Raw genomic sequence first — 15,093 nt, 5'->3', positions numbered from 1 at the left:
CTGGCCTAGCTTCGGGATAAACTCATTGAGATTATGTGGGATTTAGGATTTCCAAGGGCCATCTGGCTTAGCTACAGCCCGGTGTCTTCTCTGGGGCAATAAAACATTCTATCCTGAGGAGCACTTTCTGTACCACTGTTATACATCTGCCTAGTTGGATACTTCTGTCAAAGCTTTCTTCTGGGCATTTGGAAACTAACATCTAGGCAATAGATGCATCATGAAAGCAAACCAATCCATGATTTCATACATGAGCTCAGTGTGAATGGGAAATGGAAAGCTGATACAACGGAGGTGCAGGATTGCAAGGTGAAATGAAGGCTCTGGGATGTGACAGACTTTGGGGAATATGTGTTTATACAACCAAATATAAACCTCAGTGTCTGCAGCTGGATACAGGTTTGAGACTCACATGGTAAAATTTTCCCTGGGTAGACATTTATAAAGCAACTGTTAGAAATAGAGACCCTCATTGAAAACTGACTGCTGCCTTCCATTATCTATTACTCTCTTTTTCAGTTTATACCTCAGCAATCTCCAGTTAGTGATTTTTTAAAAAGGCACTGAGTTGTATATGATCCAAAACCTTACCATTCCTGCACATTCTTTATTTTGTCCGGAGGGTCTCTTACCTCTCTGCTTATTTCTTTCGCTGTTCATAGGTTAATAGACAAAATGGAGCAGACTCAATATGGCGGTCAGCAAGTGAAGTGAAAGTCACTCAGTTGTGTGTAACTCTTTGTGACCCCATGGACTATAGAGTCCATGGAATTCCCTAGGCCAGAATATGGGAGTGGGTAGCCTTTCCCTTCTCCAGGGGATCTTCCCAACCCACGGATCAAACCCAGGTCTCCTGCATTGTATGTGGATTCTTTACCAGCTGAGCCACCAGGGAAGCCTGAGAATACTGGAGTGGGTAGCCTATCCCTTCTCCAGCAGATCTTCACTATGCAAGAATCAAACCAGGGTCTCCTTCATTGCAGGTGGATTCTTCACCAGCCAGCTATCAGGGAAGTCCATCAAGCCAAATACTAAATTCTGAAATTTGAAGCTGAGAGAGGGGTTATTTACAAGGCAATCATGAGGAAACATGGGAAGTCTGAGCCCTACCACTTCAAAGGCAGGTGAGTAGGGATATTTATGGGTGCAGAGTATAAGGAGCTCGAAGGGGCGGGGCAAGGTGATGGAAGGCAGGAAAAAAGGTGAGGAAATCACTGCTTTGTGCAGGTGCATCTGAGTTACACGCTTTTTTATGGAATACATGTTCAGAAGATGGTGGCATTAGTGTGATCTGTGGATGGAGTTTTTGGCTGTCTTTAAATCATCTACTGTACACTTATGCAGGCCCACTTGAAAGTTCCATGGTTTTGACTGGTTTGAACTGGGAAAGCCTAGATCCATGATCTTAAAAAAACAAAACTTAAAGAATCATTGCTATAGTATCTGACCTGTATGTCAGATGAGTTATCTAGAGAGGTGGAGGAAGAAGTCTTGTAATGTACCGTCTAAGCTAGGGAATGCTTGCAGGGTAGGCAATTTACCTGAATAACGAAAGGAAGCTTGACGGGTGAGGCAGGATACCTTTTGTTGTAGTTCTGTCACTAAGTCACGTCTGACTCTTTGTGACCCCATGTACTGCAGCACGAGAACCTCCTCTCTCCTCCACTGTCTCCTGGAATTGGTTCACATTCATGTGAGCCAGTGATGATGCCATCCACCCATTCCATCCTCTACCGCCCCCTTCTCCTTTTACTTTCAATCTTTCCCAGCCATCAGGCTCTTTTCCAGTGTGTTGGCTTTTGTGTCAGGTGGCCAAAGTTAGGAGTTTCGGCTTCAGTGACAATAGTTCCAATGAATATTCAGGGTTGATTTCCTTTTGGATTGACTGGTTTGATCTCCTTGCAGTTCAAGAGACTCTTAGTCTGAAGTCATCAGATTTCTCCAGCACCACAGTCTGAAATCATCAATTCTTTGGAGCTCAGCTTTATTTATGGTCCAGCTCTCACATCTGTACATGACTACTGGAAAAACCATAGTTGTGATTATATGGGCCTTTGTCAGAAAAGTGGTGTCTCTGCTTTTTAATGTATTATGTTTTGCTATAGCTTCCCTTAAGGGAGCAGGTCATTAAGATCTTTTTTGCACAGTTCTTCCAGGTAGTCTTTCCATCTCTCCTTGATCTCTTCAGCGTCTACTAGATCGTTACTGCTTCTGTCCTTTATTGTGCCCATCTTTAGGTGAAATGTCCCCTTGATATTTCCAATTTTCCCAAAGAGATATCTAGTCTTTCCCCTTCTGTTGTTTCCCTCTATTTTTATGCACTGTTCATTGAAGAAGACCTTCTTATCTCTCTTTGCTGTTCTTTGGAATTCTGCATTCAGTTGGATTTATCTTTCCCTTTCTCCCTAGCCTTTCACTTCCCTTCTTTCTTCAGCTATTTGTAAAGGCTCCTCAGATAACCACTTTGCCTTCTTGCTTTTCTATTTCTTTGGTATGGTTTGGTCGCTGCCTCCTGTACAATATTACGGACCTCTGTCCATAGATCTTTAGATACACTGTTTACTAGATCTAATCCCTTGAATCTATTCATCACCTCCATTGCATATTTATAGGGGATTTAAGTCATACCTGGCTGACCTAATGGTTTTCCCTGCTCTCTTTAGTTTAACCAAGAATTTTGCTACGAGAAGTTGAAGATCTGAGCCGCAGTCAGCTCCAGGTTTTGTCTTTGCTGACTGTATATAGCTTCTCTATCTTTGGCTATATAAAATGTAATCAATTTGATTTTGGTATTGACCATTTGGTGATGTCCATGTGTAAAGTCATCTTGTGTTGTTGAAAAAGGGTGTTTGCTATGACCATTGCATTCTCTTAGCAGAATTCAGTTAATCTTTGCCCTGCTTCATTTTGTTCTCCATGGAACTTTCCCATTACTACAGGTATCTCTTGACTTCCTACTTTTACATTCCAATCCCCAATGAAGAATAGAATCTCTCTCTCTCTCTCCTTTTTCTTTTTTTTTTTTTGGTGTTAGTTCTAGGTCTTCTAGATCTTCACAGAACTGATCAACCTCAGCTTCTTTGGCATCAATGGTAGAGGCATAGATGTGAATTACTGTGATATTGAGTGGCTTGCCTTGGAAATGAACTGAGATCATTCTGTTATTTTTGAGGTTCACCCAAATATTGCATTTTGGACTCTTCTGTTGGTTATGAGGGCTACTGCATTTCTTCTATGGGATTTTTGCCCACAGTATTAAATGAGTCGATTAAATTCGCTCATTCCCATCCATTTTAGTTGTCTGATTCCTAAGATGCCTATATTTATTCTTATCATCTCCTGCTTGACCACATCCAATTTACCTTGATTCATGGGCCTAACTAAAATTCTAGGTTCCTATGCAATACTGTTCTTTGCAGCATCGAATTTTATTTTCATCACCAGACATATCCACAACTGAAGGTCATTTCTGCTTTGGCTCAGACCGTTCATTCTTTCTGAGGGTATTAATAGTTGTCCTCCTCTCTTCCCCAGTAGCAAATTTGACACCTTCTGATCTGAGAGACTCATCTTTCGATGTCATATCTTTTTGTCTTTTTATGCAGTTCATGAGGTTCTCATGGCAAGTATCCTGGGGTGGTTTGCCATTCCCTCCTCAAGTGGATCACATTTTGTCAGAACTCGTCACTGTGACCTGTCCATCTTGGGTGGCCCCGTACAGTATGACTCATAGCTTCATGAGTTATGCAAGCCCCTTTGCCATGACAAGAAGTGATCCATGAAGGGGTTGAACAGCTGCCATGTTGAGGACAGGGTTATTTGCAACTAACCCACGTTAGTTTCTCTCCTGGCTCCAAGTTTCTAAAGAGACCACAGTGTCCACCCTCAGTGGCCCTCAGACTTGGAAATGTCTGAGTTCCCAGGGCTGGGTGCCTCACTCTCCACTCACACTCTCAGATTTAGTGTTTTTAAGCCAATTTGCTGAGCCGATCCCATCCTTCTGGAAAGTAAAGAGCTTAAAGATTAACACTGTCTCCTCTTAGTTATTCCCTTTAAATTTCTAGTCTCCATTCAGAGGAAAAATTTTAATCTTGATCCTACCTAATAGGGAAAAAATGATTTCACACTGTTTGGGTCATTCACTGGGTACTTTTAGATATTTTCAGCTGCATTCTCCTCAGCTGCCATCCTCACTTGTCACAGTGATTATGAGCTGAGAGAAGCCATGATCTTTTTCCTTCAGAGAAGCCATGACTTTAAGCCAACCATATCCCCAGTTGCTTTTCTCTTGCTTCTTGATTGGTTCATGGTCTACTATGTTGCCCACATAACAGGTGGCAACTTGATACAAGGACTTGTTTATATTCAGATTTTAAGGAGAAAGAAACCATTGTCTTTAGGCAGTTGTTCTAATTCTGAGACATTTTAATTATTTTGATCTGTCAAAAATCCCCAATAATAATGCTTTTAGTTTTATTTATTTATTTTTATTATTAGTCTCTTTAAGGAAGATACTAAGCCCTTCCTGTCTCACACCTAGGGTTATGGAGTGTTCCTATTAGAAAAACTCGATCAATGTCTGTAGAGCAAATCCAGGAATGATTCCTTGACTGTCATGCCCTCCACCCATTCTTTCTCTTTTTTGAATGAATATGTGATTCTGTCAGTTCATCTGAGTAAAGACAAAGATACAATCAAGATTAACCTGATGGACAGTCTAGAATACAATTAAGTATGACTTTCTGATTGGAAGGTAGTAGTTGAAAAGATGGAAAATGTGATTAGAAAGGTCTAGAAAGGTCTTAATTATCAAGGAAGAGATGCAGAATTTTCTTGCTCCATAGTCACTGCCTGGGTTCTCCAACAGAACAGAGGTCTGCATATCCTGCCAGCCACAGCAGAGCTGGTAAGATAACAGTCTCAGTTAAGGACACCGAGCTTTCCCCTGTGGTAACCTGGTCTTGAATGATGGCATGCAGTTAGACATGGCAGGGAGATTTACCTTTTTCTAGCTTTTCAGTGAATAGATTTAAGGTTTTGATTTTGCCTCTAAGTGTAGCTTTGCCTTTAACAGCAAACACCTTGATCTGTAATTTGATGTATATCATTTTTAAATACCTTAACCTACCAGAGTTACTTTTTTTAAATATAAATTTATTTATTTTAATTAGAGGTTAATTACTTTACAATATTGTATTGGTTTTGCCATACATCAACATGAATCCGCCACAGGTATACACGTGTTCCCCATCCTGAACCCCCCTCCCTCCTCCCTCCCTGTACCATCCCTCTGGGTCATCTCAGTGCACCAGCCCCAAGCATCCAGTATCATGCATCAAACCTGGACTGGCTATTCATTTCATATATGATATTATACATGTTTCAATGCCATTCTCCCAAATCATCCCACCCTAGCCCTCTCTCACAGAGTCCAAAAGACTGTTCTATACATCTGTGTATCTTTTGCTGTCTCGCATACAGGGTTATCGTTACCATCTTTATAAATTCCATATATATGCATTAGTATACTGTATTGGTGTGTTTCTTTCTGGCTTACTTCACTCTGTATAATCGGCTCCAGTTTCATCCACCTCATTAGAACTGATTCAAATGTATTCTTTTTAATGGCTGAGTAATACTCCAGAGTTACTTTTTAATGAAAAATATCTATTTGGAATTTTATTTCTTGACATTAAAAAAAAATTAGTTTGAGAACAAATAGTATTCATTTTGGTGGTATCTCCTTAATCTTTCCTAGCCAGGTTGATTGTGGGAGCTGAGGATGGAGGCCCTGTTGGTTCACATGACCTGCCTATTCCCACAGATCAGAGGTCTAAGTATAGTCTGAGAGTTTTCCCCCAAAATAGATTGTTTTACACTCATAGTACCCACTTCCAAGTAAGGCATGATTAAGCAAAGATGTGGAAAAAAATGAATAGGGTAGTGGTTGATGTTTCCATCTCCATGGTACTTGCAAGACATTGCTTATGGTGCCAGAATGGGTGGACATATGTCATTGTGCCAACAGAGCCCAGAGTATAATTTGTGTAAACAAAGGCTCTTCCACCACTGCCAGAGCAATAACTATGGCCCTGATTTGCTTCTTCTAAAGGTTGAGGAGAAGGTCATACACATGAAGGTCATACTCAGCCTGAGAAGGATGACTTATTCCCTGCAAAATATTCACGGGCTTCTTTTTAGAGCAGAGTCAGCATGAGTGTCTGGAATGCTCTCAGACTCCTGGACCTGGCAGCAATGAGCCTGCTGAGGGACGAGGCCTTAGCCATCTCCACTTTGGAGTATCTGCCCACAGAGCTCTTCTCACCACTGTTTATTTCAACCTCCTTTGGAGACGCAGTGAGACCTTGAAGGCCATGGTGCAAGCCTGACCCTATGTCTGCCTGCCTTTGTGGGAGGAGGGGTGTGATGCAGCTGTTTCACTAGGAAACATCTGTGTTTCCTAGTGTTGGATGGGCTTGGCTTCTTGCTTGCTCAGAAGGATCTCCCCCGGTGAGTCTGATCCAAGTATCCTGGTAAGGTCCTAGACATCCTGAAGAGATAGCTGGTGTCATAAGAGTGGATGGCCAAGGGGTGGACCAGAGGTTTCTGAAGATGCCAATGAAGAAGCTCAGAGGCTTTGGCTATTGCTCAGTTCACTTTGAGAAATGCTTTCCAACAGTGCAGGAGTGTCTAAGATGCAAGGGAACCTGCAAGTACATGTCCCAGCCTCCTCCCAGCAATGCTTAAGGGCACTAGAAGTAGAAAGCCAGATAAAATGGAAGGGGAAAAGGAGATCAAGGAAGGTGAGGCAGAGAGAGAAGAGGGCAAAGCAGCAGGTGATGTTAGGAATGTGAAACAAAAGCACACATGGGAAGTCTGAGTGTTGCCTCAAATTCTGAGACTGTGATTTCATTCTATGTGAATCTTAAACCATTACACCCCATCTGCTCTTTCCCCACAGGAGGTGCAAACTGGAGAAGGGCCTTGGATGAAGAGGAAGTATAGTGGAAAGGCTTGTTCTGTCTGTATCATTGCGATTTTTACAATGAGAATATCGCCCTGTCTTCCTTGGGCACAACCAACAAAAGCATGGAAAACAAAAAAAATCCTTAATTACTGAATCAAACCTGCTTGCTCACCGCAATGCAGTGAAGCTAATATACTAACATGGGGATGGCAGAGCAAAGTGCAGGATTTATTACAGGCACTAAACAAAGAAGAGGGACAACCAATTACTCAAAAGGGCAAAATTTCCAGATGACTTTCAGGAAAAGACTTTCGAAGACAGAGTGAGGGAGAGTGCTTGGGGAGCAGCTCCTGGGCAATCATCTGGTTAGTTGGTGATGTAATTGGAAGCCAACTTCATCAACCTTCTTCTTCCAATTGGTCTATGGTCTGCTTGCTTCTGGTCAGCATGCTGTTAACTTCTTCCACCTGGTGGGAGTTTCAGTGTCTACAAACAGCTCGAGAATATGGCTCAGAATATTATCTGTAGCCCTTGAAGAGGTTTTCAAGGTCCTTGAATTTGATTAACGGCTAAACTATTATTATTGTCTGTTGCTTGATTGTTTCCCCCTGTTTCCCTATTTTCTCATATTTTCTGTTTATATTTATCCTTTGGAACTTGAGGAAGACCTAGAAGCCTAAAGGTTCTCTACAAACAAGAAGCAGGAGGAGAACTTGGTGGGGGATCAGCTCTAGGAATGCCCCATAGGGTCCTGTCTTGTTACAGGTTCATATACAGTTTACATTGTGCAATGTATTGACCACAGGTGTTATTTCTTCCATATCCAACTTATTTGTGTTATTGATAGCCAGCTAAAGTTGACATTCCCCAGATTTTCATTTCAGTCCAAAATAACATTTCACTATAAACTGACTTTAAAGATTTTCAGGAAGTTATAAGCTTTTACTGCTCATCAGGCTTGCTGTTCATTTGTGGGACCACAGAGTGATAGAGACACAGTCCCTGCCCTTTATGGGATAATGTCTAACAGATAAGATTGTCGAGGGAGAAAAATAATTGAATACATACTCTTTTCATATAATCCAGCTATTTTTCTCCTTGATATTTAATGAGTTGAAGACATGTCCATATCAAACGTGCACACAGAATCTTGTAGTGGCAAACCAAGGAAGCAATTAAGATGTTTTTCAGTAGGTGAATGAATAAATAGTGTCTGATTTATGCAGACAATGTAACATGAAACATAAAAAGACATGGAAGTAACTTACATGGGGCAAGGAGGGAAAAAGTAGGAAAAGACCCCTTTAATAGTGTCTTACTATATGCCAGGTTGGATGCCAAGCTCTCAAGTGCTTCATCTCATTGAATCCTAGAAAATCCCAGAATCTAGGTTTATATCATTGTCTTCCTTTACACACACACACACACACACACACACACACACACACACACACCAGAAAAACTGAGCTCTTTCCTAAGGTCCCCCATTACTATATCCCCTCCCACCTCAAATCAGCAACACCAGTCCATGAAACCTCAGCATTTTTTCTGTGAATGCCTTCTCTTTAAGGTCATTATGATGGTTAATTTTCTGTGTAAATGTTCCTATGTAAAAAAAGTGCTGGTAAGACATGAGTTATGTTTGAAGGTGTTTCTGGAAGAAATAAGCATTGGAAAGGACTGAGTGAAGAGATCAGCCCTCACCATTGTGAGTGGGCATCTTGCAGTCCTTGGGTTCTAAATGAAGCAAGGAGGGCAAATTTTCTTCTCTCTTTCTTCTTAGCCACAAACATTGAAGCTTCTGGCTCTCAAGCCTCCATGCTTTGAAATTTAAATGGTGGTTCCCTGCTTCTTAGGGTTTTGGCCTCAGAGTTGGACTAACACCATCAGCTTACCTAGTTTTGAGCTTTAATCCTCAGTCTGAGTTGTAGCACTGGCTTTGCAGGTTGTCTAGGTTACAGATAGCAGATTGTGTAACCAGGCAAGCCCATTACCATAATGGAAGTCTTCCTATATGTATAACAGGTGACCCTGGAAAACACTGATTTGAAATGCTCAGTTGACTTACACACAAACGTTTTTCAAGAGTAAATGTCATTTTACAGGATCTAGTTGGGGAAAATAAGGATGTGGAAATGAGGATATGGAGGGTAGACTATAAATTATATGGAGATTTTCAGCTGAGTAGGAGTAGCACCCTTCACTGACGCATTGTTCAACAATCAGCTGTACAATAGTGGTTACTCAGGAGAACCCTAACAACTAAAATGTCTTACCACAGGCAAGGAAACTGAAAGATGTTTTGTATAAATCCTGATATCTGGTGTCAAAATATGCTATGCTCATCTTCCTTAATGGGGAGACACAGAAGGTGTTATGAAAGTCATTCTTTCATTAATATAACCTAGCCCCCAAAGGATGTAATTTTTAATGAGAAATAAAAAAAAAACCCATGTTACATGCCAATATAGTTTTAGTTTTTTGTTCAGAGAAATTTGTATAACTTCACTAGAATAATTCAAGGACTATTACCCACTGGGGTAACTGGCTAGTGAGATGCAGAGGCTCAGCTTATCTGCAGTGCAGATGACCACTTCCAGAACTGTGAGCAATGCCTTGTGCAGAAAAGCCATTTGCCAACACACAGCAGTGCCAAGAAGTGAAACTTATAGATCCACAAGGAGAAACATGGGGACTACTCATGTCTAAGGTCATGGTGTGAGTCAGCAATCAGGGCCCCGCAAAGAAATCTTCATTCTAATGGCTTATTGGATACTGAGTATGTTCACCCTTGTTTGTATTAGCCATTGAACAGACATAGGAATATGTAAGGAGGTGAGAGATGTCCCTTAAGTCTCAACATTCAAAAAACTAAGAACATAGCATCAGGTTCCATCACTTCATGCAAATAGATGGGGAAAAAGTGGAAACACTGACCGACTTTATTTTCTTGGGCTCCAAAATCACTGTGGACAGTGACTACAGCCGTGAAATTAAAAGACACTTGCTCCTTGGAAGGAAAGCTATGACAAACTAAGACAGCATATTAAAAAGCAGAGACATCACTTTGCCAACAAGGGTCTGTATAGTCAAAGCTATGGTTTTTCCAGTAGTCATGTACTGATGTGAGAGTTGAACCATAAAGAAGGTTGAGCACCAAAGAACTGATGCTTTCAAACTGTGGTGCTGAAAAAGAATCTTGAGAGTCCCTTGAATTTCAAGGAGATCAAACAAGTCAATCCTAAAGGAAATCAATCCTGAACATTCACTGGAAGGACTGATGCTGAAGCTCCAATACTTTGTCCACCTCTTTTGAAGAGCTGACTTATTGGAAAAAAGACTCTGATGCTGGGAAAGACTGAAGGGAAAAGGAGAAGGTGGTGGAAGAGGATGAGATGGCTAAATAGCATCACTGACTCAGTGGACATGAATCTGAGCAAACTCTGGAGATACACCTCAGACAGAATAAAGAATGGGTGAAAATGGTAGAAACTCAGAAACTCTGATTTTTTAAAAATCTGCATCTGGAGATTCCTGCAATGTAAAGTGAGGGGAAGAAAAAGATGATACATGGAGGGCAGCAGTTGGTTTACACTGAGCATCTCTTTATTTCTGATTATTTCTTTACAACCATCTACCTAGGGATAGCTCCAACATGTGGGTTACAAGCTTGAATCCACCTTCAGAAATTCAGGTTTGTAATTCTTACTCCATAGGACACATGTACACAAAGTTCCATTACTGCTCAGCATCAGCTATTCCCTCTGCAGTCCTGCACCCCTGCAGGATCACTTTTCCTTTTCACATTCACGCTGAGCAAATGTCTGAAACCATAGGTCTCTTTTCCCTTCACAAAGTACCAGTATCATAGATTTCAGTTTCCAAATGCTCAGAAGAAAGCTTTTGATTGATGCACCCAACTAGGCAGAGGTGTTACTGCCATATATGATGGGCTCAGGATGATTGAATGTGTCCTCTCCACAGTGAGGACAGGGGCTGGAACTAATCCAGATGGTCCTGGGATGTCCCAAGTCCTTCAGAATCTCAAGCAGTTCAGCTCGACACTGAGCAAGTCTCCCCAGCTGGAGGATTCCCAGAGAGCTGAAACTCTCCTGAGGGACAGGGTACAGTTCTTGACATAAACTGGGCAGCGCCGAGGTGTGTCGAAGCATCTTATCCATGACGGCCATGGAGAGGAAGTTTCCACGTATGCTGAAGAAATTAAGCTGGAAGCAGTGGCTCAGGGCAGGCAGGGTGGCCTCGAGTTGCGAGTCCTGGATCCCACACTGATCTAAGTACAGCTCCTGGAGGGTGGCTGCAACTTTCTCCAGCAGACCTGGAAGGAGCTCAGGACTAGAGTAGGTCAGGGTGACACCACTCAGATTCAGGCCCTTTAGCTGACTGATATTCGGACACTGGGAAAGATGGGTCAAGTCTGAATTCGTAAGGAGGCAGTGAGTTATTCCAAGGGTGTCCAAGGGGTTTGTCAGGCACCTGGGGAGAAGTAGAATTACAATGTCTTAAAAACTGGGGTGGAAGGTGACCTCAAGGTGAGAGACAAGAGATTTGCTGAAGACCAAGTTTGGTCTGCCCATCTGATAATGATCATTACCCAGAATTCCCAGTCTCATTTAAGCCTGAGTCTTTAACCTTCACAGTATGTCTGGATCAAGTTTACAGAACCTGAAAAACTCTTTCCTCATCTATGTAGCAGAGTAAAACACATTCCACTTCCTTATGAGTATGAATGAAGATCATAGGATGGACTAGAACAAGCTCACAGCAGAGCCTGACATCTTGTCTCAATCAACAATGGGCATCACTGAATGTTAATAGGAAGAGACATACTTAAAATGCTTCCTACTCAGACTTCCTTCCACCCATGCTTGGGTCCCAGGCATACCCAGAAGCCAGGTGAGGCTTCTGGATGACATGCATAGAAGACCAGTCTGGGCAAGGCCCCACAACAACCCATGAAGATGGCAGTTTGCAGGGTCTCACTTACATCCCTGCATTATCTGCAAACCATCTACCAGCTTTTATGATCCCTTTGGCTCCTATTCTACTACTATCACCTCCAGAATCATGCATTTCCCATATATCAATTATCTTATTTGGAGCAAAAAGCCTTTTACAGACAGGGAATTTGAGACAGGCTTATTGTGATCATAAAAGTGTTTAAGCACAGAGCTTTGTTTTAGAAATGCTCAGGCATGGAGTTTTCCCTCCTTAATTTCCCCTTTTCTTACCTATTTTCAAGTCATCTAAATTAAGATATCCCTTCTCAAGGAAGAAATCATATACCCAACCACTAGATCCTAAACCTTAGTCTATAGCTACCTACAAGGTGTCCCTTTCCAGAGCCTCTATCCAGCTTGAACACCTGCCTTGATTTGGGTGGTTATGTGATACCACAGTTCAGAACAGAGCAGCAAAGGAGACAGTATGCTTGACATTCTAGAGGGTTTTTTTTTTTTTGACCAATAAGTTTTTTTTTTAATACTCTGTGCATGGCCTGCGTTCTTGACCCTTTAGCATCTTCTCCCAGTCAGTGCACCTGAGGCTTCTGTGGCAGGGGTTTGTCATTCCCCTCCTAGGGTGCCTGAACTCTTTCCCCAGGGGCTAGGCACAAAATATCAAGTAGGAGCTTTTGCTCCTTGCTTCTCAACTTTGCCAGCTACTGTGCCTCAACCTCTGCATGTCCCCCTACCCTGACCTTTCTTCTGATGTAGATAAAGCAAGCCTATATCTTATAGCCCACCTGTAATTTGGAGGGCTATGACAATTTTGAGGAGAAGGGGGTGACAGAGGATGAAATGGTTGGATGGCATCATCGACCTAATGGACATGAGTTTGAGCAAACTCCAGGAGATAGTGAAGGACTGGGAAGCATGGTGTGCTGCAGTCCATGGGGTCACAAAGAGTTGTACATGACTGAATGACTGAACAACAGCACGGAAATTCTAGAGAAATTCTCCTTTGATACCCTATCCTCTGTTGTCCCTGCCCTGGCCCCTGGGCTCTAAGAGCGCAAGCTTCCCCAACTCAGATACCAGTGAAACCAAGTTCTGTGCCTGGAGGGGTGGAGGGTGGTGAGTCGTGTTCACTGTTACCTCGCCAGTGGTGCACACTCACCTGAGCATCTGATCCAGGCATCCTTCCAGGAAGAAGGTAGATACCAGAAAGAGATCCTGGAGGTAGTGCAGCCTGAGGAACTGAGAAGTAATTTGGACAACATGCTGCTCCTCCTGATCTTCAAGTGCAGACACGTCCGTGTGAGAGAGAAGGAGTCTCTGCACATTGCTCATCTGGCCCAGGAGAGGAGCAAACACAGCCAGGCTGGACAGCCGCCAGGTACAATTTACTCGCACCTCCTCAACACAGTCCAGCTGCACCATACTCAGGATCTTCATAATATTGTCTCTGGGCATTGACTCTATCTTTAGTTTCTTACAGCACAGGTGTATGGAAGCTTTCCTCTCCTCTACCCATCTCATGAGGTAGGCGAGGAATCCATCCATGATCCTTCCATTGATGTGAAGTTCTATGAACACCTCCAAGGGAGCCAAAGTCCGATGTGTTCTTGGCCTCTTCTTAGCCACTGGTTCTTCTAATGAGCTTGAGGACACCTGGACACTGGATCCAGACCACATTCTCCAGAAGTCCTGGCCCGTATTTCTTAAATCCAGCACTTGCAGTTTGCACCTCCTGTGGGGGAAAGAGTAGATTGGTAGAGATGGTTTTAAGACCCACTAAAATAAAACCACAGCCTCAAAATTTAGGCAATACTCAGACATCCCACCTGAGCTTTTACTTCACATTTTTGACATTTCCCTCTTCTTCCCTCTCTGCCTCAGTTGCCTGCATCTCCTCTTCCCCTTCCATTTTTCCTTTTATCCACTTCTACACCTTCCTTAAGCATCACTAGAAGGAGGCAGAGAGTGTACTTTCAGGTTCCCTTGCATCTCAGGCACTCCTACATTTTCTGAAAACATTTCCCAGAGTGTTTTCAGCAATGGCCAAGTCCCTGTACTTCCTCACTGACATCAGAAACCTCTGGTCTATCCCTTGGCCATTCACACTCTGACCTCAGCTGTCTCTTCAAAGACTCCCCTGACTCTACCAGTCTACTTCAATTAGACTCACCTGGGTTGATCCTTCTGGGAAAGCAGGACATCAAGTCCATCCAGCACTGCTTGTAAGGTTCCCAGGTGAGGCATCTCCATCAGTCCCCCTAGAGGCAGGCGGACAAAGGGCCAAGCTTGCACCATGGCCTTCAGTGTCTCTCTGCAACTCCAATAGAAGGCTTCCATGAAGAGCTGGGGGAAGAGCTCGATGGGCAGATACTCCAGAGCAGAAATGGCCAAGGCCTCATCCCTCAGCAGGCTCATCACTGCTTGGTCCAGGAGTCTGGGTGGATTCCAGGTACTCATTCTGACTCTGCTCAATAGGAATCCCATGGAAACTTGCAGGGAAGAAGGCATATTTCTCAGGCAAGCGTGAGCACCCTTTCATTGGTATTCCCACTCTTCAGAGGAACCAACTCATAGCCATATCGACTGCTCCCATGGGGCTAGAAAACTCAGGGATCAAACCCTGGTCTCCAGTATTACAGGCAGATTCTTTACCATCTGAGCCACCAAGGAAGCCCAGAAGACTCCCAGTTTACCAGAATTTTACTCTAGTTTTCATGGGTGAAAATCCATAATGCTGCCTCTACAGGGACCAGAGCAAGAATCTCATAAAAGTACTAAGGAGGAAGAAGACCAACTATTTGCCCATCCATTTCCATTCACTGCTTTGCTTTATTATGATGAACTGGTAAGTGGATACCCCAAGCCTGAAGGCTGACCTAATTATTTTGGTGAAAACTTTACCACTTTCTTAGGGTCCTGCTGCTGCTGCTACTAAGTTGCTTCAGTCGTGTCCGACTCTGTGCGACCACATAGATGGCAGCCCACCAGGCTCCCCCATCCCTGGGATTCTCCAGGCAAGAATACTGGAGTGGGTTCCCATTTCCTTCTCCAATGCATGAAAGTGAAAAGTGAAAGAGAAGTCGCTCAGTCATGCCTACTCTTACCCCATGGACTGTAGCCTACCAGGCTCCTCAGTCCATGGGATTGTCC

The 15,093-nt window shown here is 43.0% G+C and overlaps 1 protein-coding gene across 1 annotated transcript; it reads right to left on the bottom strand.

Annotated features, from left to right (window-relative positions):
- Positions 1–10,887: 10,887 nt before the first annotated feature.
- On the bottom strand, positions 10,888–14,400 carry LOC138090277 (PRAME family member 27-like). The gene is made up of 3 exons (XM_068985779.1): positions 14,114–14,400; positions 13,103–13,675; positions 10,888–11,461 (listed from the first exon to the last, which is right to left on the bottom strand). Exons 1-3 carry the CDS (start codon positions 14,398–14,400, stop codon positions 10,888–10,890), a joined length of 1,434 nt encoding a protein of 477 aa, XP_068841880.1.
- Positions 14,401–15,093: the final 693 nt, after the last annotated feature.

Source organism: Capricornis sumatraensis, chromosome 14, assembly GCF_032405125.1.
Source record: "Capricornis sumatraensis isolate serow.1 chromosome 14, serow.2, whole genome shotgun sequence".
Lineage (NCBI taxonomy): Eukaryota > Metazoa > Chordata > Mammalia > Artiodactyla > Bovidae > Capricornis > Capricornis sumatraensis.
Note: the sequence above shows the minus strand (reverse complement) of the source record. Positions and strands in the feature narration are given on the sequence as shown.